A 12,218-nucleotide genomic window follows, 5' to 3' on the forward strand; every position below is an offset into this window, starting at 1 on the left:
ATTTGATCCGGGTTAATCCAGTATGTCATTTTCTCAATATTTTTTAAAATAAATATGTTAATTTTTAAATATATCATCACAATAGTATTTCATCAAATATACATTGAACTTCTTACTTCCTAATGTCTTTAATTTTTTTTAAAGGCTAGAAAAAAAATATTAGTGAAACAAGGAGCAATAATGAAGTTGGATAATAGATAAAATGTTGCCAAGTTCACAAAGACGCAGTAAAGTCTCATATATGGTTGAATGTTAACTAAATTTTTTATACCAAAAAAAAAAAACTATTTTTTCATAGTTTACTTTATATTAGTTTTTATTACAACGTCTGTATAAAGGTAGTTAGCATCTCTTGGTGATCCTTACCCTCAAGCCATTCTTCATGTGAAGCACAACAGCAACACTAGGGAAAACCTGATGGTCTTCAACCACTTGAACATGATAATTCCAGAGCACTGCACAGGCAACCATCTTCATTTGAATAAAGCTGACGTCTTTTCCCAGGCAAGTCCTCGGGCCATCGTTGAACGCAGCAAACTTGTAAGGTGGTACGTGTATAATACCTCCTTTATCAGAAATCCACCTCTCAGGCTTGAATTCTTGGCAATCTTTGCCCCAAATTGCTTCCATTCTCCCCATTGAGTAGAAGGAAATCAAGACCTGCATCTTCCGTCGGACGCGATGACCGCTCGGAAGTGTGTCTTCTTCAACTGCAGCCTTGTGATTAGTATGCACTGATGGGTATAGCCGCAGTGTCTCACACATGGCTGCGTGAAGATAAACCAGGCCATTTACCTCTTCTGCACTGAAAACCCTCAGCTTCCCGTCCTTTTCCTTCACCAAATTCGCTGCTCTAATCTCTTCTAATATCTTGCTTTCTACTAGTGGATGCTCTGCGACAAGCCAGAAGAACCAAACAAGGCCTGCACTGGGAGTGTCTCTCCCGGCCACCAGGAGATTAGTTGCCGTGTCTCTTAAGAACTTGTTTGAAGAAGCTGCACTGTTTCCATGCTCTTTCATTTGAACTTTGATATAAGCTGTTAATAAGTCGAAGCCTGCAGCTTCCTTCTCCTCGACAATATTCTCCGTTTTGGCTCTACTTTCGTTTAAGACTTGCTCGCACCTTGTTGAGATGCATTTGTACATGAATTGATCAAATGTCTGCAAAGCTCTACTTAGTTTCTTCTCTTCTCCGATTTGAAGCCATTTTTGAAACTTCCAGTAAAACTCCGGCACGATGTGCCGGTAGAATACTGCCTCCTCCATGATATCGAAAGCTTTTGCATGTGCAACCTCAGGAAACTCAATCGTGAGACAATTTGGATCGAAACCCAAAACAGACATGCAGTTACTATCATACATGAACCGCTGAATCACATCTTGCATGTCTACTATCTCCTCTTTTCTGGAGACATGATCCAGGATTGGAAATAGGCCTTGAACCAACTTCTGGAGGATGTTCTTCTCTACCAACTCCTTGTACTTGTTGTTCTTCATGAACAACTGAATCATTTTCCTCTGTGCTCTCCATGACTCCGAATCGGAATTGAGAATCCCATCTCCTAGAGGCTCAAAAATCTTCTTGTACACAGGTCCCTTCGGATAGTTTGCGAAGTTGTCGCTCAAGATGTGGTGCACATTCCTAGGATCGCTAGTGATCACGAAGTCCATGTTGGCAAACCAAGGACCCTTGAACTTTGAAGTTCCTCCATTATTTCTCAGGGTTCGCGTGGTGTACTCATACACGTTTGATGAATTGACAAGGAGCCGTGGTAGCATCCCTACAATTGGCCAGTTCACTTTATCTGCGTCTAGCTTCCTGATCTGATCCCAGCAACGAAGCAAGAGAAAACAAACAAGTACTCCTACAACTGCAAGTATGTCGAATATCTCCATTGCTGGCCGGTTTTGGTTTCTCTCTCTCCAACTTCTAGCCTTTGCAGGCGGGGTTTTATAGTACAATGTGCACGGCGAGACGGCTGGTTAACGAATAGCCATTGGCGTGTAACAGAGCCCATTCTCCCTCAACTATCTTACTTCCCCCATCTAATTAAATAGCTTTTACTGGCCTCATACCTCCCTCAGCCTACGAGTAAGATTTTAAACTAATTAAAAACTAAAGGAGTGTGCTATAATTTCATATTTTCTAACAAGCCATATATATTTGATAAAATTGGAGAAATTAACTCGTAAAATATCGTGGGAGTTGGGAAAATATACTATCGAGAGCCAAGTTTAGAGGTCAAGCAAGTTTGTGTTTTTTGTTTGTGTAAAGACACTAACTTGGAGAGGTCATTTGTTTTGTATGATATTTGCTTGACCTTTTTGAAGCGCAAAAAATTCTTTGTCATACAAAAATTGCTGATCTTATCGAAAGTATAGATTGGAGTACACGCAGGATCACCAATCCTTCCCCACCCCTGTTTTTTTTTTTTTCTTCTTCTTTTTCTTTCTTGAGTTGGGCTTGATATGGATCCTAATTCTAGACATTTTAGCTTGCTCAACAAGCCAGGTAGACTCGGATTAGTCGATGCAAATATATGATTCATGTTCCAAAAAATGTAAAGTTCATGAAATTGGCTTTAGACAAAAACTAGTTTTGGATCCACAAGGTCGGTTTTTTTTATAAAAAATAATATTTAGTTACTGTAAATATATTTTTTTTTTAAAAAATATTTATGATCCGAGTCATGAACTCGATTGAATTCTATTTTAACTAGATGGTAGAAATAGTATGTAACGACAACAAATGAATTTTTTTTAAAAAACATGATGATAATAACGTGAGAAAAAAATATTTTCTTCAAAAGAAGAAAAAATGATGTAGCTTGTTTTTTATTCCATTAAATACTAAATGATGACATTGGATAAAAAAAAATGAGTAGAAAAAACTAGCTCGATTAAACCCATGTTAGCATGACAAACCTGTAACTCAGGTAATAAGAGTCAAATCAACCCGTCAAATCTGCAGTTCATGTTATGAGATTAGGATAACCTGATAAAAAAAAAAAAAAAAAATATCAAAGCCAATTTTACTTTTTTTAAAAAAAAAAAACATTGTTGAATGATGAGAGTAGAAAAGAAAATATGTAAAAAAATAAAAAAAAAATGTCACCTAGAGTGAACTTTTCAAATCCGAGACTTGTGTAATTAAACTAGAAGCACCCCATCAAGAAAAATAAAAAAATCTAATTTCCAACTAGTCAAATATTGAATGATGAAATTAAAAAAAAAATTCATTTACATAAAAGGATCCGAAACAAAACAAAATTACAATTAAATGAATGATGATCAAAATAAAAAATAAAAAAATAATTTTAATTTTTGATGGAATAGTGAAATTAAAAAGAAAAATTAAATTAACAAAAGAACCCAAAAGAAAAAAAAAATGAGAATCAAAATTGAAATAAAAAATAAGAATAAAGTTTTAATTGAATGGTGCAATTGAAAAAAAAATTCAATTTAACAAAATAACCCAAAAAATAATAATTAAAAGAACTAGGGCCTTAACAAAATAATTAATATATCTTAAATTGAGATTGAAAGATGTAATATGAATCACAATTGCAATCTTAAAAGTTAAAACATTAGAGTACAATTCTGAAATTTTGCATGAACAGTGTGATTTTTGAGGGGAAGAGAGAGAAAAGCGGGTGAAAAAAGAAGTTGTTAATAACGAACAACACCACCCCTAATCACACGCATCGTTTTATAAGAAAAGAAACTTGGAAGTGCATCTAATGATATTGAAAGATGGGTTTTGGTTGGTGGTGGCATTGCATGCCTGAAAGGCCTGGGCACCTAGCACTTGTTGGCATAATTAAATTATTTTTTATTTTTTCAATTGTTTTTATATTTTATTAAAATATTAAATCATTCCTTGGCCCGAAAAACATTAGTGGGAAAAGATGAAAGTACATTTAGATGGTAGTTTTAAAATTTTTATTTTAAAGATATTTTGGTTGTTTTAATATAAGATTTTGCGGGAGACCATCCTGCTCACCCCAAGAGAGAACTCTCTTGTTTACGTGACCTTTAATACAAAAAATAAAAGCGGTGAAATTTAAAAACATTATTTTCACAAGCAAAGTTATGTTCTTGTTATTTTTTTATACTAGCAAGACACTAGACATTTTAAATATCGTACAAGTGTCTGCAAAGAAATAGAAACCAGCTCAAATGATGGGAAGTCCTGTACCATTACCAACCGGCAGTTGATAATTCCCAGAGAAAGGTTTTGAATGATGCAGGCAGACCAGATCCGAAGTGATATGGAGAGAAGGAACTCCGATCTGCATTTGCTAATAATGGCTGCAGAGCTACGGTGGCCACGGGCGGTGCCTGCTTGCAGAGCTCAAAAGAGATACACTAACCTTGTTTTTATTTATTTCTAACTTGTTTTGCCTTGAGGAAGAATGTGTGAACAGAAACCAGCACTTAATAATGATTAATGCACTCAAATATAATGTACAAAAACACCTCACCACATGCTTTAAGATACTTACAATGATTGAATCATGCTTTTGATTATACAAATAACACTCCTATCAGTCTCTTCCCCACAAATTGTCAGCTGTTACGAAGACTCGAGCAATTAATTGCAATGATCATTTGCAAATCAACAAACAACAGATAGATCACTGGACAAACCAATAATAATGTTTTCCTGGCTACGATCTGGAATGCACTCTCTTTGAGAGAGGGCGAGGTTTTGCGGTATGATCACATACACTACAGGTAACAAGAAATTAAGTCAAAAGTGCGAATCAAATCATGTGCAAAATCAGTATCCCCATGAGAAAAAAGAAGCCCAATATTCGTATTAATCATAACTTGATGTTCTCTTGCAACATATCGTCCCTTGTGGATGGTTCCATGGCGTGGCATTCTCTACACGCCACCAAAAATGACCTGAAAAATCTCCTCCAGAGCCCGGACCTCTCTCTTTTCCCTTTCTTGACTTGTTTCTTGTTGCTGATCAACCCTTCTTTAACCAAAATCCCACCACTTTTCCTTCGTGAATCCTCACGTTTCAGAACTGCAGCTGGCACTGGCATGATATGTTGCCACCTTTGAGAAGATCCGTATAATTGTGCCATGACAACTTTACTAGCCAAGGGTGTTTTGGTACCAGTAATATTATTATACAATCTTCTCCTCTCTGAGTTGTCACTTGAGCTTGTTCTTGCGCTGCTAACACTGCTTCTACTGCTATTAGTACTATTACTTCTTGATGACATGAGGGAATCCTTGCAGCTGACACTGCTTGCTCTGCTAGTTGCACGATATATGTTATCAATAAGAAGCATAGTTGTTGGTTGTTGTCGTCGAAGTACAGGAAAAGAATGAGGCAACAGGCGGCCATTGAAGAAAAGATGATCAGCTGGTGAGTTCTTGTTTGGATCACAAGAGGGAGAATCCGGCGTTAAACAACCGAATTCGAAATCAGAATCTTGATCTAGAGTACCTGGAGTGCTAGGAAACGAGAAGATGTATTCTCTAGAGCTAGTCTTTTGGTGGTGCTTTTCTTCCATAGCAGTGCTTGTGGGAGTCTTGTGTGAGGTTGTACTTATATCCCAAGGTACTCAATAATATATAACGTGGAACTGTATATCATATAAAAAATAACGAGAAAGAGATGGGAATGTGCTATGCATCCATTAAGAGTAATTAATAGCATTATATTAATTACTCTATTTATTTTATTTTAAAAAAGGGTAGATATATATATCAAAAAAAGAGAGAGAACATTTGAGGAGGTATTTTTATCTTTTTTTTTTTTTTTGTGTGGATTATATATGGATTTGGTTTTCTCTTCCCTTCGTGTATCTATTTCTTTCTTAAAAATAAATTTAATAATAAGATGCTATTAGTTACTCCTGTCCCGTGTTTTATAAGATTTTCCATCATCAAACAAAGAGAAGATTTTGATAATTTATTAGCTTGGTGGACAAAATCATGAGTTGATTACATGCCAACTCAATCTTAAATAAATTAACTTAGATACATGGTGTTGTTCTAATAATTTTGTTTGTGTGGGATGTTTCTTAGACATGTGTGTTAAATGATTGGGATAACACAATTTAAAGGCCAACTTTTATGCAAAATGCATGAATTTAACACACACAATGGTTTTCAACGGTGTGTTCATGCTGGGAAATACAGAGCTCTTCCCTTAGTTTTGATCATTATTATTATTATTATCATTAAATGGGATTATATAGGTTAGGGATGATTATTTTCGGTTCGGTTTGGTTTTTATAAAAAAAACAACTAAACCAAATTTATTTTTAAAAAAAACCGAAACCGATTCGAACCGGTCGGTTTGGTTTTTTAAGGGAAAAAACTAGTTCAAACTTGTTTGACTCGGTTTTTTTTTATTTGGCTTGGTTTTTTTGGTTTTGGCTCGGTTTTTTCGGTTTTGGCTTGGTTTTTCGGTTTGGCTCGTTTTTTTTGTTTTAGACTTATAAAACTGATACCAAATTGAACCGGTCAGTTTTTTTAAAATTTTAATCGATTTTTTTTTCACGGTTCAGTTTTTTTAATTATATTTTTCTTAGTTTTTTTGGTTTTTCAGTTTTTTTCTCAGTCCTCTACAGGTTAACTTGAAAATAAGTAGATCCCTAAGCTTGTTTAGTTGAAAGGGTTTTTCCCTTGGGTCTTGCTTTTGTTTTTCTTCAAGGAACACAGCTTCCCAAATATACTCTTGCATGTAAAGCAAGGAAGAATAACTTTACTAGATACGGAGAGAAGGAGTGGATGGTCAAGCAACACAGGCACCAATAGCTTATTGATATGTTGGAGCTTTAACTAGGCCATGCTATGATGATGGGATCGGCAAAGGCTTTCTCGGTGGTGGTGGAAGCAAAGGCTCTCTGTGGACCACCTCTCTCGATGAAATAAATCTGCAATTGTATTGACTAGCAATTCACTGCTTTATTCATTAATTATCAGGGTTACTTTCGATCACCCTCCTCAAAATGAGGACAGAGCAGCTTTCAGAAAACCTATTTGTCTCCCATTAGGGTTTCTACCGGAACCTTTTGGCCCCATGGCAGCTCATCATGCCCCCGGGAACCACCGGTCACCCAGATTTCCCTCCCCACCAATCAAGTTTTATATTAAGCTTCCTTGGTTGATACTCGGATTGTGTCATAAGATAGCTCTACTACACAGTACACACTAATATTTAAGAGCTGGGCCAAGTTAGTTTGACTCGGGAAGCAATCTTGACCTCAAATTCTATGGTATTTTAATTTTGCTTCATTTTATAATGTCTAAACCGACCAGATTTAAACAGAATATGGTAGAGAAACCAGATATATATGGTAAAGAAATCAAGATACGATTCGCAAACATATATATAATAAGAACGATGAAGAATATAGTCGGACGAATTTGAGCTTAAACTTGTATGATTGAATTCTATTTGGGTTTTGGTATTTACATGTAATCTTTTTATATTATGAGCAATTTTTGATGAAATTACAAAAAAAAAAAAAAGAGAGGCTTATCTTCTCCGTTTTCCTCCCCTCCAACTCCTCTTCATCTTCCCTCTTCTTTCTTTCCCTCCTTTTCTTTCTTTAACTCTCTCTTGTTCGCGGCAGACTCTAACTGAATTAATCCTTCTTTGAGGCTCTTGAAGATATGGTTGATCTTGAAGATATGGTTGATTGTCAAGATAATGTGTATCTTCAAGATATATTCTAATATTGTGTTGCCTTATCAATACCTGTAAATTAGGCAGATCGTAGTCAATGTAGCTGATTCTTCTCCTTAATTATAAAACTTCCTGTTGTATATATATTTCTCTGCTGCAATAGAATCATACACAAGAATTCAGTATTTTGTTCTTCTTTATTTTCCTCTTCATGTTTTCTTCATGGTATCAGAGTAAATACTGATCCTTGCTTTCTAAAATCACTCATCATGAGTGGAGAAATTCTCTCCAGCACATTTAAAAATTCAGCATCAAGATCGATGTTTGAACATGACTCTTCTTCACCTTATTTCTTGAACTCCTCTGATAATCCAGGAGCAGTTCTTGTTTCTTGTCTTCTGAAAGGAGACAATTATCCAACATGGAGGCGTGCCATGATGAATGCTTTACGAGCTAAAAACAAGTTGAGTTTTGTTGATGGCTCTTTACTCAAACCAGAGGAGGATAACAAAGAAATTCAGGCCTGGGAAAAATGCAACTCAATGGTAATCTCTTGGATCTTTAATGCCTTAGCTTCAGAATTGCACGATAGTGTTGCCTATGTAGATTCAGCATATGAAATGTGGGGAGAATCGCAGGAACGTTTCTCTCAAGGAAATGTTCCACATATTCATGAATTGAAAAGAGAGATTTGTTTAGCACAACAGAAGGATCTTACTATAGCAGTATACTACACCAAATTAAAAGGTCTGTGGGATGAATTGTCAGCCTACTCTACTGTCCCTACATGCTCATGTGGTGCTGGAAAAGAAATCTGGGCAGAGAGGGAAACAGAAAAGGTGCATCAGTTTCTCATGGGATTGAATGACCAATATGGAATCATTCTGTCCCAAAAACTAAACATGGAACCCTTTCCTTCAATCAACAAGGCTTATGCGTTTGTAACCAAAGAAGAGAAACAACTGGCCATTGCTTCAATTGGCCGTGATCAGCCAACATAGGCAGCATCATTTACTGTAAAACCTTTCAGGTTTCCAGCAAGGGATTTTGCTGAAGAACATCAAAGAGGAGAGACAATCAAATTCAGATGTTCATATTGTGATAAACCTGGACATTCCAAAGACAAATTTTTTAAGCTTGTTGGATATCCTTCAGGTTGGCAAAACAAAGCAAAGACTTCAAATTATGGCAGACAGAACAGAAACTTCAAAAGGGAACCAGAACATGTTTCATCCAATAATGCCATTGCAGGGTCAAGTCAGCCTACGGGTAAAGGTTTTAATCTCACTCAAGAACAGTATGAATAGCTCATGTCCCTACTGCCCTCTACTAATCAAAATTTAGCAAACTTTGTTGGTAAGGTCACTCACTCATCTGATGCTACAGATTGGATTCTAGACAGTGGTGCTTCTGAACATCTCACATGTGATGCACTTGCTGTATCTGATACAAAAACACTTTCTCATTATTTACCTGTTAAACTACCGAATGGAATGTCTGTCCCTGTGCATTCTGTTGGTCAGATCCAACTGTCAAACATGACTTTAAATCATGTTCTTTATATACCATCTTTCAAATGTAATCTCCTTTCAATAAGCAGGTTGACAAAATCCCTACAATGTTCAGTCACATTTTTTTCCATCTTTTTGTGTCTTACAGGACCTCAAATTGAAGAAGCTGATTGGAATGGGTGAATTACGTGATGGCTTATACTACTTCCATGGACTGCATTTGCCTTTTGTCGCAGCAGCATCACTTCCTTCTTCTTCCAACTTGTGGCATGAGCGGTTAAGGCATCTCTTATTTGATCGTTTATCCCTAATTCCAGAATTGTCTAGTGTGTCTTTTAAAAATTCAAACAATTGTTGCGATGTGTGTCATCGAGCTAAACAAACTCGAAATGTTTTTCCTTTAAGCAATAATAAATCTGATTTTCCTTTCGATATGGTCCATTGCGACATTTGGGGACCATATAAAACACCATCTACGTCAGGTGCTCATTATTTTCTTACCATTGTAGATGATTGTTCTAGATGCACCTGGGTTTATCTTCTCAAACACAAGTCAAAAGCACAAAAATACTTTATTCAATTTCATGCTTTGATTAATACTCAATTTAATCGGAGTATCAAAATAGTTAGGAGTGATAACGGTCTGGAATTTACTGCTGGTCATATGTTCAAATTCTTTTCTCAAAATGGTATTTCACACCAAACGTCATGTGTTGATACCCCACAACAAAATGGAATAGTAGAGCTGAAGCATCGTCACCTATTAGAGGTTGCTCGTGCTCTCCGATTCCAAGCCAATTTACCAATTAAATTTTGGGGTGAATGTGTCATGACTGCAGCTTACTTGATAAATTACACTCTCACTCTTAAATTGTCTGGTAAAAGTCCTTATGAGATACTGTTTTCAAAAACCCCATCGTACTCACATTTACGTGTTTTTGGCTGTTTGTGTTATGTGCATGATAAGAATCGATCCAATGATAAATTTGCTCCCCGATCTAAGACTTGTGTTTTCATCGGTTATCCTATGGGGAAAAAGGGGTACAAAGTTTGTGACATGGAATCACACAAAATTTCTACATCTCGTGATGTTGTTTTCTATGAAAACAAATTCCCGTTTCAATCTCATAATCCTTCAAAAGAATCAAATGTAGTTGTTCCTTTGCTTGTGTTTGACTCCTTTGAGACATTAGACACCATATTCTCGGATTTTAGTCCACAAATTCAAAATCCTCAAGACAATCTGGATGCTGAAGCTGCACTACCTGCTAGTATCAATTCTGATCATCAGGTTGTCCCCTTGAACACTTCACGATCTCAAAGACCTCGACGAGTTCCTTCTCATCTTGATGATTATGTGGGGCAGCTTCCTGGAATAGATAAGTCATCACAGCCCACATCTAATACAGTTTCTTCAGGTATACTTTATCCCATAGCATGTCATTTGTCTTATGCTCGTTTTGCTCCATCTCATCAAGTATTCTTGGTTAATATTTCTGTTGTGAGTGAACCTAAAACCTTTTCCCAAGCTGTAACAGACCGGCAATGGTGTGAAGCAATGAAACAAGAAATTTCTGCACTAAAGCAGAATCAAACTTGGAGTTTAGTGTCATTACCTTCAGAGAAGAAACCAGTTGGTTCCCGTTGGATATACAAACTGAAATACAAGTCAGATGGTTCCATTGAACGCTATAAAGCTCGTTTAGTAGCTCAAGGATACACACAGATTGAAGGACTAGATTATACTGAAACATTTGCATCGATTGCAAAATTGACCACTGTCAGATGTTTGATGGCTGCTGCTGCTGCTAAGAATTGGGAATTACATCAACTAGATGTAAACAATGCATTCCTTCATGGAGAATTGCATGAAGAAGTTTATATGATTCCTCCCCCAGGCTATCTGCCATCAGGTGACAATCGGGTATGCAGGCTCCATAAATCCTTATACGGATTGAAGCAGGCACCTTGTCAATGGTTCGAAAAGTTCTCCCAGTCCTTAAGAAAATATGGCTTCACACAATCCTCAAATGATCATTCACTCTTTACTCTGATTAAAGGTACATCTTTCCTGGCTCTCCTTGTCTATATCGATGACATGGTTATTGCTGGAAATGATTTTTTGCAGATTCAGCAACTCAAACATTACCTCAGTACATGTTTTTCCATCAAAGACCTCGGCACACTTAAGTATTTTCTTGGCTTAGAGTTGGCTCGTTCTCCTCAAGGAATATCTCTTTGCCAACGCAAATATACTCTTGATTTATTAAAAGAGACTGGTATGGCTGGCAGTAAGCCAGCTGCTTTTCCCATTCCTCAACAGCATCGCCTGTCTTCAGACTGTGGAGAACCTTTACCAGATCCGAGTCAATATCGTCGCTTGATTGGACGTCTTATTTATCTCACAATTTCTTGACCAGATGTCACTTATGCAATGCAACTTCTCAGTCAATTCATGCACAAACCGTGTCAGCCACATCTTGATGCTGCCTATTATGTTCTTCGCTACTTAAAGAGTTCTCCTGGTTAAGGCCTTTTCTTTCCATCCAACGGTGATTTTCAGATCAAAGCTTATTGTGATGCCGACTGGGCAAGCTGTCCCATGACTCGACGATCGGTTACTGGTTATTACATCTTTCTTGGTGATGCTCCTATATCGTGGAAGTCCAAGAAACAACCCACAGTGTCACGTTCATCTGCTGAATCCTAATATCGCTCTATGGCTGCCACCACCAGTGAACTGATATGGTTACATAGTCTGCTTGCTGATCTCTCCGTGCCTCATTCTTAACCTATGTTTTTGCACTGTGATAATCAATCCGCTTTACACATTGCTGCTAAACCTGTGTTTCATGAACGCACTAAGCATATAGAGATCGACTGCCACTTTATTCGTGAGCACTTACAATCTTGCCTTATTGCCACACAATATGTTTCAACACACTTTCAGTTAGCAGATATCCTAACTAAAGCGTTGGGACGTGATCGTTTTCACTTCCTTCTCCGCAAGTTGGGCATTCATAATCTTCATGCTCCACCTTGAGGGG

General features: G+C 36.9%; 2 protein-coding genes across 2 annotated transcripts; both read right to left on the minus strand.

The window, feature by feature from the left end:
- Positions 1 to 342: 342 nt before the first annotated feature.
- On the minus strand, positions 343 to 1,896 carry LOC118038214 (alkane hydroxylase MAH1). The gene has a single exon (XM_035044536.1). The coding sequence runs from the start codon at positions 1,894 to 1,896 to the stop codon at positions 343 to 345; it is 1,554 nt and encodes a 517-aa protein (XP_034900427.1).
- Positions 1,897 to 4,795: 2,899 nt separating this feature from the next.
- Positions 4,796 to 5,575, minus strand: LOC118038196 (uncharacterized). Its single transcript, XM_035044517.2, has one exon. It carries the CDS (start codon positions 5,532 to 5,534, stop codon positions 4,827 to 4,829), a length of 708 nt encoding a protein of 235 aa, XP_034900408.1. The 5' UTR covers positions 5,535 to 5,575; the 3' UTR covers positions 4,796 to 4,826.
- Positions 5,576 to 12,218: the final 6,643 nt, after the last annotated feature.

The sequence above is a fragment of the Populus alba genome, chromosome 1, assembly GCF_005239225.2.
Source record: "Populus alba chromosome 1, ASM523922v2, whole genome shotgun sequence".
NCBI classification, from domain to species: domain Eukaryota; kingdom Viridiplantae; phylum Streptophyta; class Magnoliopsida; order Malpighiales; family Salicaceae; genus Populus; species Populus alba.